The 12,402-nt window shown below is 38.8% G+C and overlaps 1 protein-coding gene and 1 long non-coding RNA gene across 4 annotated transcripts in view; both read left to right on the top strand.

The window, feature by feature from the left end:
• Positions 1-12,154, top strand: part of SPAG6 (sperm associated antigen 6) — a 39,364-nt gene extending 27,210 nt beyond the window's left edge. For all 3 annotated transcript variants that reach the window (XM_048061779.2, XM_048061780.2, XM_066991616.1), the window contains 4 exons: positions 2,846-3,037; positions 4,096-4,212; positions 6,917-7,062; positions 9,242-12,154. In XM_048061779.2, the coding sequence (XP_047917736.2) occupies positions 2,846-3,037; positions 4,096-4,212; positions 6,917-7,062; positions 9,242-9,308 (522 nt within the window). In that variant the 3' untranslated portion in view covers positions 9,309-12,154. The remainder of the gene's footprint in view (positions 1-2,845; positions 3,038-4,095; positions 4,213-6,916; positions 7,063-9,241) is intronic.
• Positions 4,223-6,897, top strand: LOC136790025 (uncharacterized). Its single transcript, XR_010829115.1, has 3 exons — positions 4,223-5,691; positions 5,828-5,908; positions 6,132-6,897. It is a non-coding gene; the product is annotated as an uncharacterized lncRNA (long non-coding RNA).
• Positions 12,155-12,402: the final 248 nt, after the last annotated feature.

The following is a 12,402-nucleotide window of genomic DNA, read 5'->3' as shown; positions in this document are numbered from 1 at the left end:
CCTTCTTTCTATAATTCTTCAGTGGTATTCTGAGTAAGAGATACAAATTAACATAGGCAGAGCACGTGTTTTGTGACAATTATATACTTGCTGTTGATTAATGTACTGTCTTGTAATATTGTGGCTTGCAATGTCTGAAATTGTGGTAACCTGATCAAAGTTGGTCCTTATGAAGCTGAACCTTTTATGAAATGTCTTGGATTGGTCTGTATAGTGTCACATATAGTGTATTCCACTACAGGATTTTTCTGTGTTGCAATTGAACGAGTACAAAAAAAATAAGTCAGTGAATTTCTATGGTCTGTTTCCTCTTAAAATGAATATTTGTGGCTACATCAAAACCCTTTTTGAAACAAGAATGTTTTATGGCACATTCTTTATTGCACTAGCATGACTATGCTAGTACTGCTAGAGTAGTCTTGCAACAGAAATCTGCGGACTTGCAGACACCTCAGTTTCTGAAATGTAGAATGGTTTGATTCAGCTGTGCAAGTGGTATTTCAAATGAGATAAGCTATTCATTTTCAGATTTAAATAAATTTTGCTGGGCAGTGAGATAGAAGGGAGATGCAGAAGGGTCATTTGCAATATCTGCAAAAGCTGAAATTAGTGTCCGAGGTAATATTCTGGTGTGAATAATGCTAACTAATGACATTAGGAAGAAGGGGTTAATTTCACTGAGTATTGTTGGCCCATTTTCACAGCAGCAGGCTGAGGAAGGTGATTCTTCCCCTCTGCTCTACTCTTATGAGACCCCACCTTGAGTTCTGTGTTCAGCTCTGGAGATCCCAGCATGAGGAAGGCATGGACCTGTTAGAGCAGGTCCAGAGGAGGGCCATGAGGACGATCAGAGGGCTGGAGCACCTCTCCTACGAAGACAGGCTGAGAGAGCTGGGGTTGTTCAGCCCGGAGAAGAAAAGGCTGCGATATAGCAGCCTTCCAGTACTTAAAGGGGACCTACGGAAAAGATGGGGAAGTAGTGATAGGATGAGCATTTTAAACTAAAAGAGGGGAGATTTAGATTAGACATTAGGAAGAAATTCTTTACTCAGAGGATGGTGAAGCACTGGAACAGGTTGCCCCAAGAAGCTGTGGATGCCCCATCCCTGGAGGTGCTCAAGGCCAGGCTGGATGGGGCTTTGGGCAGCCTGGTCTGGTGGGAGGGGTCCCTGCCCATGGCAGGGGGGTTGGAGTTAGATGATCTTTAAGGTCCCTTCCAACGCAAATCATTCTATGATTCTGTGATTTAAAATTTACTGTATGAATGGAAACAGCTAAGCAATAAAAACTGAGGACAGAAATGTCTTCTAGTAGGAATGCAAGATAGAAAATGGAAATTGCTACAACATAACGTCAAAAAGTGCACAGAGAAGGTAGGTGTGATCAAAAAATTCTCCTTTGCATTTGAAAACTGAAGAGACAAATGGTTCTGGCTTGTCATCTCTGGAGGCCCATCTTCTGTGTATGTGCCCATGTCTCACCCTTGTCAGTCATACCTAGAGCAAATATGCTTCTGCTGTTAAGTGCTTGAAGTTAAGTGTGACAAATGCAGGTTTGAGTTCACGAGGAAGCACCTAAGTGATAAATTTTTGAAGTGTAGTAATGATTTGATTGCTACCATAACTGAATGGGAACGCAGTGAGAGGTTTTGTAGGAATCTTCACAAACATATGAAATATTTTAATGAATGATCCCCAAAAGAAACCTGAATGAACCCAAAGCCCATTAAAAAATAAAAATTGCTTTGGGGAAACTGAGTTTTATCAAGTGGTGCATAGTGCTGAGGGCAGGGCTTGGTAAACTGGGACCATTTGAAAATAACACATCTAAGATGTCATGACATAAAGTTATAGTTCCATACTGCTCTATTGTCTCCTGGAAAGGATGAATTTTTAAAAGTGACGTTGTGTGTTACTGGACAAACACTTCATTGTGGTCTTCTGCAGTGCTGTGTCAAAAAAAAAAGGCACTTCAGTCCTTTGCAGTAATAAAGAGTGGAAGATAAAACATTGCAGATTAACATTTTTTTCCACTAGTCCTAGCGCATATAGTCCTGTTGTCTGTATTTGAGAAGGATCTTGGAAAAAAAAATGGAGTACAGGAAAGAATAAAAATGATCTAGGGAATGGGAAAAAAGATCTAGTTAGGGATTAGTAGCCTTGCCTCACCTAAAATAGTATGAAATGATACCTGTTGAACTATCCTGGACATAAAATACTGGCTACTGAGTAGCTCCATAATCCTGTGGAGAAAGGATAAAGATTGTGACCCTGAACCAGAAGAACTTCAGTAACAGCTGGATGCAAGCGAAGTATTCTCCATCTCTTGATGTCTTCATGTCAAGAGTTGAAGCCTTTCTGGAAGTTATCAGATGCATCAAACATGAACTACTGAACTCAAGAAGAGGTTTATGAGGTGAAATGTAGTGCTGTGACTAAAAGAAAGTTAAAAGACTGAATGATTGAGCCGTTCTGCTCTTAAACTGCTGTCATAGATTCATAAGCACTACAACTCTTTTATTTTCAGTCTGACAAAATGAAACCTTTACTGTTAGTACAGCCTGAATTATGTGATGTATTCCTTTTATCCCTTAAAGTTTGTGTGTTAGCTCCAACTGACTTAGAATATTGAATCTGTTTCCTTTTGTTTAACTAGATTTGTAAAGATTTCTTCAAAATTCTTGCTAGTCATGATGATGGCAAAATATGACAACACTAGCAAGTGTTCTCTTATAGCTTACTTTAGAAGAACAGTGTAAACAGAAACATTTTCTAACAATCTACCAGTTTAGTTGTCCTTTCTTGGTGTAGATTTGTAAAGGTTGTGCTTTTGGTTAATGCTACAGGGAATACCACCACTGTGTACCTGCTTGGTAGAAGAACAAGAAGATCATATTAAGGCAGCAGCTGCTTGGGCCTTGGGACAGGTTGGAAGACATACTCCTGAGCATGCACGTGCTGTTGCAGTAGCAAACGTCCTACCCACGCTGCTTTCTATGTATATGGACACACACAGTTCAGAAGATCTTCAAGTGAAAGCAAGTATATTCACAGTATCTGCAGTATGACACATTTATTGTAACCAACAAGTATAAGTGCTTAAAAACTGTTAAATGGTGAATGCTTTTATTGATATTCAATGAGTTGTGGATTTCCCGTGTGGAGGGTGTCTGAAGGCTATGTGGCATTTTTTAGGACTGGTTGGTCTTAATGGGTGTGCATATGGTGCCTGCCAAATCATTTGGTACAGCCAGAGCAGTATAGTCCCTCATTTTGTTCCTACTTTAGATTAGAGCTGTGTACACCCATAAATGCTGTAATGTAGGACCTTTCCTCCGTGGCAGCTAATAGGGCTGGACTTAGGTAAAATGTAGTTTTGAGCGACACTAAATGAACTCACTGAATAGTATTATATGACAGGATATGGTCTCCCAGGTTGTACTGTGCCTCGTTACAGTCCACCAAAGTATAATGAATTCCAGATCTATAAAATAAGAAGACAATTTTGCATTGTAATTTTCAGTGCTCACAAAAATATCAAGGCCAAATTAGCTGTACGTACAGTGAGGTCATTACTGCAATGAGGTCATTACTGCTTCTCGTAGGCAGCACTGAGTCTCTTTTCAGAAACCAGGCACTGACATACAACTGTTCTACTGTCTCTCTTTCCCTTTCTGCCTGGATGGTAGTGCACCTTGCTATCCCACACCAGCAGATTCTCCTAATAAGTCACTTCTAAAATACAATCTTTTAAACTGTGTTTTGATTTAGCTTTCTTATTATATTACAGTACTTCAATTTACTTAAAGGGTCTATGCCTGGTTCTGTTGTTGCCAAAGTAAAATTGCCATTACTTTGACTGTAGATAGCATAATAAGAATATGATGCACTGTAGGTTTGGGGTTTAATAAATCTAAGTAGAAAATTGATTAGAGTTCTGTAAGAGTATTTTCTGAATAAAAAGTATGATGTCCATCGGGTCACTCTAATAAAGAATCAATTTGCTTTTTTGGTCAGACTTCAGGGATATGTATCATGAATTCTTGTTGTTTTCATTGATGTCTTACTATAGTAATTTTATTTTGCATTTCAATAGACTAAAAGAGCATTAAAGAACGTACTTCAGAAATGCACATATCTTCCAGCACTTGAACCATTGCTGCATGATGCCCCTCCCAATATTATGAAACACATTGTTGGGCAGTTTAGCAAGGTAAGAAAAGGCTCTGCTTGATAACTAATGCATTGTTTTCCATTTAGCAAGAAAGCTATCGTTCCAAAGATGGGGCATCTGTAAAAGTCTTAGTTTTCTCAGGATCCTCAAGCATCCCTCGCAGAAGCAGTTGGAAGTGTCCTGCTTTGTTGTCTGATGAAACTGGATACTGTTTTATCTGGAACCTGCTATAATTCATCCTAAGACAGTGAGAAAACAATTGCTTATAAGCAAGGTGGTTCTTTTCTTCTTTGCCTCTTGAGATTAAGTGAAATACTAACTCATGTGCAAATACTTTCACTGAGCCAATGCATCACATAAATCCCAGTTATATCTGTTTTAGACAAAGTGCAAGCTGTCTGTACAGGACAGGAGTTGCTTAAGTTGGATGTTTTACAGTAACCTAGAGTGCAAAGACTTCATCGTTTCTGTCCTTATTAATTTTCAGTCTCAATTAAGAAAGCTTAAAAAATTCTACATCTTTTCTTATTTCTGTCAAAATTTTAACTGTTTATTGTTCATTACATTATTGATTTGAGCACAGAATGTAAAGAGCAATACTGTTTAATCAAAATATTTCAAATTATTTAAGTAATTCCTAACTAAACAGGAGACTTCTAGTTATGCTTACTAGCAATTGGGAATCCTGATTAACTATTGACTTTTCTTCTGTGCAGTTTAATCTACTTGGAGTATAATGCAGTATATGCAGTGCGATCTATTTGCAGGGGTACCAGATTCTCTTGGTGAGGTGTGCTTTCTGGAAATGGCTGAGTAAAACTCTTGATTGGTAATCAATTCTTCTTATCACAGATCTGGAAGTACTGCTGTTTGTAGTGCAGATTGGAGATTTGCTCAGAATGCAGTGCCTTTGGCTTTTGTGTGCTAACTAGAACTATTAAAGAGTTGAGTGTGTAGTAATTGGTTACCCAGTGTATATACATTTGAGTGTTGTTTGCTGTTGAAGTGACTTTATACCCTTTATATCAGCTGATATTTTGTTTAATTTTTCTTCTTCTACGTTGTATTAAAATCTACTTGTCTGGCATTTGTTATTCTGAAGTATACATTTAAAATGAAGTTCTTTGCACTAAAAGGTGTTTTTTTTTTCAGTCCTGTAGCGTAACTTAGGAATTTCCTATTTTTAAACCTGAGGTGTATTAGTTTTGTTGGCTTATTTATAGCTCAGTAAAAGCCTTATTTCTGAGCTGCGTTTCAGGGTGGGATGCTACGTGTTTTCACTGCTGGACTGTCTCGTTTAGCATTGCCCTTTCCAGGGTCTTAACAATTCTGTGCTGTCTCAGTTTGGACTCGGGGTGGGGAGAGACTGTCTCAGAGGTGTTGTCTGTCTTTAGAGCCTCTTCCAAGAAACTTTTCTGCTGTCTATCCAGCCTGGGAGTCACAGTGTGGAGGAAGAAGGCAGGGAAAGGGCCATATCCTGTCTCCTTGCTAGTTCCTCCTTGGCAGTTCTTGTGGGAGGTATGTGGAAACAGCTGTCTGTTTAGTTCCCAGAATGAAACGACCACAGTTGTTCCCGACACTTCTCTGGAACATAGTAGAGAGAAGTCTCTGTGCTCTCCTTGTTTTTCCTTACCTGTCTGTTGATTTTGCGCAGCCCAGAGGGACCAGAGAAATGAAGGCTGTTTGCCCATATGCGTGACAGAAATTTCATCCTTCTTTTCCTCCATCCTTTTAGGTAATCCCTTCCTCCTTCAAGGCTCTTGTTTTACACTGACACACAGTCAAATTTATGGCTCGATTTGTCCAACCAGGGTGAAGGCTTACAAAATGCTTTTGCCCCCATAGCCCTATAGTATGTAGCTCTCAGGGTTGGCTTTAAACCCATCTGTTTTTGTTGTAGATGCAGCTGACATCTTGCATTATCTTTTTTTTTTTTTTTTTTTTTAATATTATTGCAGCCCTGTGGGCCTATGGACTACATGCTGTCATTCTCCATTGCCTGGCCCAGCCCCCACCTCTCTCCCTTTCGTCCTCTGGAAAAAACTGCATATTGGCATCACTCAGGGAGTGCAGAATGTATTGTCTGATCATTTCTGCTTCTCATCCCCTTTGGCTGCAGAAACTTAACATTTTTGCTTTGTGTGTGTATGTGTGTAAAAGGCTTCCATGGCTACACAGTGTGTTGTAGGATTTTAATATCCAGGAATTTAATAGTAGCATGTAATGCTTCAAGGCTGCATTGTTCACTTGCAACAATTCTCAGTATTGTTTTCACGCAATAATCTATACTAGATCATTATGATGATATAAAATTCTGCTCTACAATTAAACTGTGGGAATTGACATAAAAGACCTGAATAACTTGGTTTAAGTGGAACAGATGCTGTTGTTATTCCATGTTAGTATTCTGTTTTTATTATCTGTTTAATCTCCACAATCATATTGTCTCTGTAGGGATAATTCAAGAAATATTACTTATGGAGCAATAAATGTTCAAATCAGAATTTTTATATATGTTATGTATTAAAGTACATGTTAAATTACATTATAACAATAAAGGGCTGGTTTATTATTTTTGCTGTATACCTGTGTGTTAAAATACAGTAGTCATTACAGATATACCTCTGATGTGTTCCACTTTAGCTGTCCTCTGAATTAAAAACAGATAAGCAATATTTGAGCCCAGTAGCACAGAGGTTCCTTTAGAATAATATATTCTTTTTATGTACTTTTCTGTGTGTAGGTGTTACCACATGACAGTAAAGCACGTCGTCTCTTTGTAACAACTGGTGGACTTAAAAAGGTTCAAGAAATAAAAGCAGAACCCGGGTCACTTCTTCAGGAGTATATCAACACTATTAACAATTGCTTTCCAGAGGAAATAGTAAGGTAGGGAAAGGGAAAATGAAATCTAAAAAAATTCATACTTTTAGTTGTTCTTTGTAGTAGCAATACAAAGCGAGAATTTAAAATACTGAACTTCTACATGAATTTTGTTTTTAATCAGTGTAACATTTGGTTAAATGCTCCAGTGGTAACCACAAATTTTAGATATATACTTTTGAACACTTTCTATTTTCTGATTGTTTTGGGGAATAAATGTCTTGGTTTGTAAATAAAGCCCAAATAATCAGGCTGTTGCAGGAAACTGAGATGAAAAGGTAGTCCTACACTACCTAGGTGAACCCTGAGGCTTCAGCACAGCCACTCATAGTTATGAATGTCTATAGCAAGCTTAGTTTATCTTGGTAACTTATCTGTGGATTTCTCAGGTATTGGGGAATCTTTGGTTACGTCCTTGACTTCCTTAAGCGCCTGTCAGAACTAGTGTATTCAGAGGCTCCTTTGAAACTTCCTCTGATAAACAGAGGGTGCAGTTGCTCTGCCCACAGCTGCCCTTCCTCCCCCAGCCTCATCATGAGGCTTAAGTGTTATATAAAAGGACCATGCACCAGCTGTCTGCACCAAGTTGAACTTTGCCCTTAATGAATACAGAAACACTATTAAATAGCTTACAGTCAAAATGTCACCATCCTAAATTGTAATAAGGAGGTAAATGCCCTCCTAGATTCTAGATATCCATTTACCAGTCCTTCACTCCATCAACACATCAAAAGGATGTTGTACTCATGTACTCCCTCTACAGGCTCTGAAAATCTGCATCATCAATTTTAATTATAGCAACAGAGTTCTTTAGCTAATAGCAGCTACAGACAGTCATGCAAAATGAAGCCCAGTGTGTCTCCACAAGGAAAAGCCACTGGCTGTCAAATGGGCAAAAGCAAAATCATAAAGAAACTTTATTCTGCAGCTACAAATACCAATACTTTGAAGGGAAAGAAGACTTTTGTTTACACTTCTCTGGATATAATTAATGTTTTCCTGTTCCATCTATTTTATTTTTCTGTAAATGAAACAAGCCTACTTATATAGGCTGAGATGTAACAAAGAAGGGCCCCTTCAAGCATCTCCCGCTTGCCTCTTTGTGCTACTGCCTGGTGGTGTTTCTACTGTCCAAGGCACAGCTGCTATACTAGACTCCAGGTCTGGGCTTGTTTCGGAGACTGTTATTCCAGGCCGTTTGCAGACTGAATATGATAACAGTGTATTGAAAAGTTAGCTTTACTATTGGAGAACTAATGAGTTTTTAAAAGAATTTAAAAAGTTGTATTATGCAGAAATAATTCAGAAAATGAAAATCTTTAAGGTAAATGGATCCTTCTTTAATGTTAAAAGATCAGGAATTTTTACGTGAATACATTTTAGGCATGCGCTACATAGAAGTGCGTTCCTCTCTCCTTATAGTTAAAACTTCCAGGGTTCAGAGATGATATCTTACCATGCCTGCAAAACCAAGAATGTACTGTGATGTATGTTTTTAGAATAGCATGATAATAATTTTCAGATACTCTTAACCTGGAAAACAAGGACTAAATGCAGCTTTGATGATGCTTGCATATTGGAAGCATGCAGTTGGTCCATTGTGGAAAACCAACTGAATGACAGCAGGACAATAATGGCACCATAGAGTTCTACTCTAGTGAAAACCTATTGGATAATCTCCATCATTGAGCTGACACTAGAGACGGAAGGTCACTGTGATCATTTTTGTGTTGTTCCAGAATCAATGTCTCTTGCAGTGATGTAGCCTTCACATTAGCTTTGGGGTGTGTGTTTGTGTTTCACAAACAGCAGTAGGCTATTTTTCTCTGGCAGCCTATGATTCAATGTAAACTCATGCCTTTTTATTAAAGAACCTAATTTCAATAGAAGTTAATATCTGTGTTTCCCAGTAAAGATGATGCTTATGGCTGCTGAACCTCTCTTAAAAATTTGCCGCTGCCCCAAAAGAAGCCAACATTTTTTTTGAAAACCTAACTTCCAATTATAAATGATAATGTAAGTTGAAAAGCAGACTTACAGCACTCTAGGAGAATAACTGTAGAGTTTGTTGACCAGTGTTTAATGCTAGGATTTTTTCCTGATCGATAGGAATATGAATAGTTTCATTACTTAGCACAGAACATGCTTTGTAGTCTAATGCACAAACAATATGTTTCTCTTTCAGGTATTATTCCCCTGGATATTCTGAGATACTTCTGGAACGGGTGGAAAATTACCAGCCAGTTTTATAAACTTCAATTTTTTATTAGAGCTGTATTTCACATTTATGCTTTTATGACTGTAATACAAATACAGCTGTTGAAACTCTTGTTAGATTCTGAAATCTCCTTCTACTGTTTGAACCACTGAAAGAGCTCAGCACTTCCAGCAAGCTGTATTTTGTTTCTTATAAAATTATTGCTAAGTTTTTGTTCCTATTTGTTTTTTTTTCTCTAACTTTACTACCACATACTGCAGCATATATCAATGGAATTTCATGCAGGGGTGTTGATTTATCACAAAGCCTTTTTAGAGTCAGTCATTTCCTCTTCCTTCCACAAGAAAGGTTTGTTATTATCTCATTCAAATTTTATCCTTCTCAGTACTTTATCGATTTTTTCCCCCTTTTGCCTTTGCATATTGTTTAGAGCTTCCCAAGCTTAAGAGCAGGAGGAAAAAGTTGTCCCTTGTGTCTTTTCTAACTATGGAATCCATTCTGCACTGAGATATTTCCTACCATTACCTTTCAGAAAGTGAAGTGATACGATTTTGCATCCCCAAACATGCTAATAGCTGCTAAATAAAGAGGTAATCAAGTCTGATGACGATAAAAGGGCTCTATTCTGCATGCTATAATAGTGTGGTGGTCCTGCCATGCTAGATAGTACACCTACTGCAGAAGTCCTCCTAATTAAGGCAGGATTACGTGGAGGGGTGGAACAATACATTGTTTGGTGTATGCGTCGTCGTTCCTCTTGGAAGGGACAGAGTGAACTCAGAGCTTCCATGGGTACAAAGGGAGAGAAGGACCCTGTGAGGTTCTGCCCCATTTGGATCAGCAGTGCTTGGGCAACTCAGGAAGAGAGGAGAAATGCTTGGCTGCGGGAATACTGTTAGCAAAGCTTTGAGCTCATTCAGAGGAAACCTGACGATACTTGAGTCCCACTGATTTGGTGCACTAAGACGGCTCAGTACTTATTCTTCAAGTGATGAAACTGCTGCAGAATTGAGTAGAAACACGCTTGGAACTTAAACTTACAGATCACATAGACGTGGAGGTTATTGGAGGTATGAACTATTAGATGTAGAACATCCAGGAAATATTTGTGCCCTCTTATGAAGAGTGAAAAGACTTATATTTTTCTTACTCTTCTGGTGTACTGTAGCAGCAGGGAGCATCATACAACCCTTCAGTATTCATCAAGTAATAGGAAATTGTCACTTACTATTTTTTGTTCTTCTAACCATTTTTCTCTTCTTAGTATGCAGCAGTTTCTATTTTTTTTTCTTTTTTTCCCAAAGAGCAATATGCAGCGTTTCTGGAATGGGATGTTGAAATGCTGGCAGCTACAAGGGAATACAATACTTGAAAACCCCTGCAGGAGAAACTTGTCTACTTTCTTAAACATATTAACTGAATGAGTTTATAAAACAGGGATAGTCTCTTCTATTACTTGTAAAAAAGGGAGCAGAGACTTACTGCAGTTGGAAATGATTTAGAGTGGGTTTTCCCTGCCAAATTCCAAATGACTATTTTCTTCTTGTCAGCATATTTTTCAACAGTTCACAAAAACATTGATGGGCTATCTTGTGCTAAGGTTTAGTTCTACAGAGGGCTATGCCGCTGGTCTGAGGTACTCGGTGCTCTCAGACTTGTCTGAGAAGCAGGGGATGCCCAGTAGCTGGCTGTATGGCACACAGCTGAGATGGAAAATGTTGGTCTCATGAATGCTGATGTATAAAACCACACCATCTGGGTTCTTGCCTTAGCCTACACCAGAATGAGAAGTCTTAGAATTGACTAACCACGTGCCTTTTCCTTTTTGGTTTTTATATTTTGTCATTATTGATGTTACAACACTGGTGGAAAAACTTTAGGTCTATTAAGAAAATCATTGTAATACTCAATAGATTTTGCATTATTTGCAAAATGCATTATGGATATTTAAAAATCAAATGTTGTACGATCTCTGAGAGAAAATGTACTGCAAGGGCTTCCGGAGAGTATTGAAGGATCTGAAGCCCTTATTTTCCCTAATAGAACAGAAATCCTGTAGAGGGCTGAATGCAGTTGCAGGCCACATGGGAGGCAGGTAGGCATTTAGCTGTGTGCCCGTAGCTGCGTCTTGTGTTTGGGAGCACACCCACAACACACAGTGCTAATGTATGTGTTCTGTGTGGAGAGAGCAAAGAGGCTTCAGTCTCCTGACAAAGGTGCTACACTGTAGTGATTCCACAGGGTTAAATTTCAATGCCTAAACCATTTGTCCACAGTTTTTTTTTTGCAGCCTTTTACTGATTGCTGACAAAGGAAATGATTGCACAAGGCAAACCTTCAAAGTGATTTGATTTTGCAGGATGCAATCTCAATCAGATCTAGCATAAGTACATCTTTACACCAGTTGCGCAGTTCTGTCCTAGGCTGGTGGAGCTGTTTGGCCTCTTGTTGCGGGTCTCCCTCCTGGATGATGCCACATCCCATCAGGCTGTGGCAGTGCAAAGTCCTCTCCCACATACTTGGAGAAGCCCTCAGCTCTCCTATGCTGGCAGGCTGCTTCCCTGCATTGTACATACACCCTGTCGCTGGAAGCTTCCCTGGTTGTGCACATCTGCACAAGGCAGATCTAGGCCTTTGCAACAGAGTTATCACTAATTTGTATTTTAAGCTTACTTTACTAGGGCAAGAGTTGCTTTTTTTTTTTTTTTTTCCCTGTATTATTTCACAGGCTCCAGTGTATGGTGTTTCTATTCTGCCCTCTTGTTTGACTTAACTCGTCATCTAAAACTATATTAATGTTTGTAATTGCTACTCTGGCAAGCTTCAAGTGTGTACCATTTGTCTCAATTTCATAGAATAAAATGTAGATTTGCATTTTAATTCATTGTGTAAATGCTGTTTTCATGCTAGTTCGTGACTGTGATGCTAGAGAAGATGAAGAGCAGGCTCATTTTGCAGCTGAGCCCGACACCACCTCTGAATGTTTGTCTCGGCATACCACTCAACAGTGCCTGAATTTCTCCTGAGCTTAGAGACATACAATGATTTCAAGTAAGAATCCTTCTCACAGAGGTGGCTTATTAAGACACACAAAGAAAATTAAGCCAGTGCTTTGGCAGAAGTGAATG

This window comes from Anser cygnoides, chromosome 2 (genome assembly GCF_040182565.1).
Source record: "Anser cygnoides isolate HZ-2024a breed goose chromosome 2, Taihu_goose_T2T_genome, whole genome shotgun sequence".
Classification (NCBI taxonomy): Eukaryota; Metazoa; Chordata; class Aves; order Anseriformes; family Anatidae; genus Anser; species Anser cygnoides.
The sequence above is the reverse complement of the archived record's forward strand: the minus strand, read 5'-3'. Positions and strand labels throughout refer to the sequence as shown.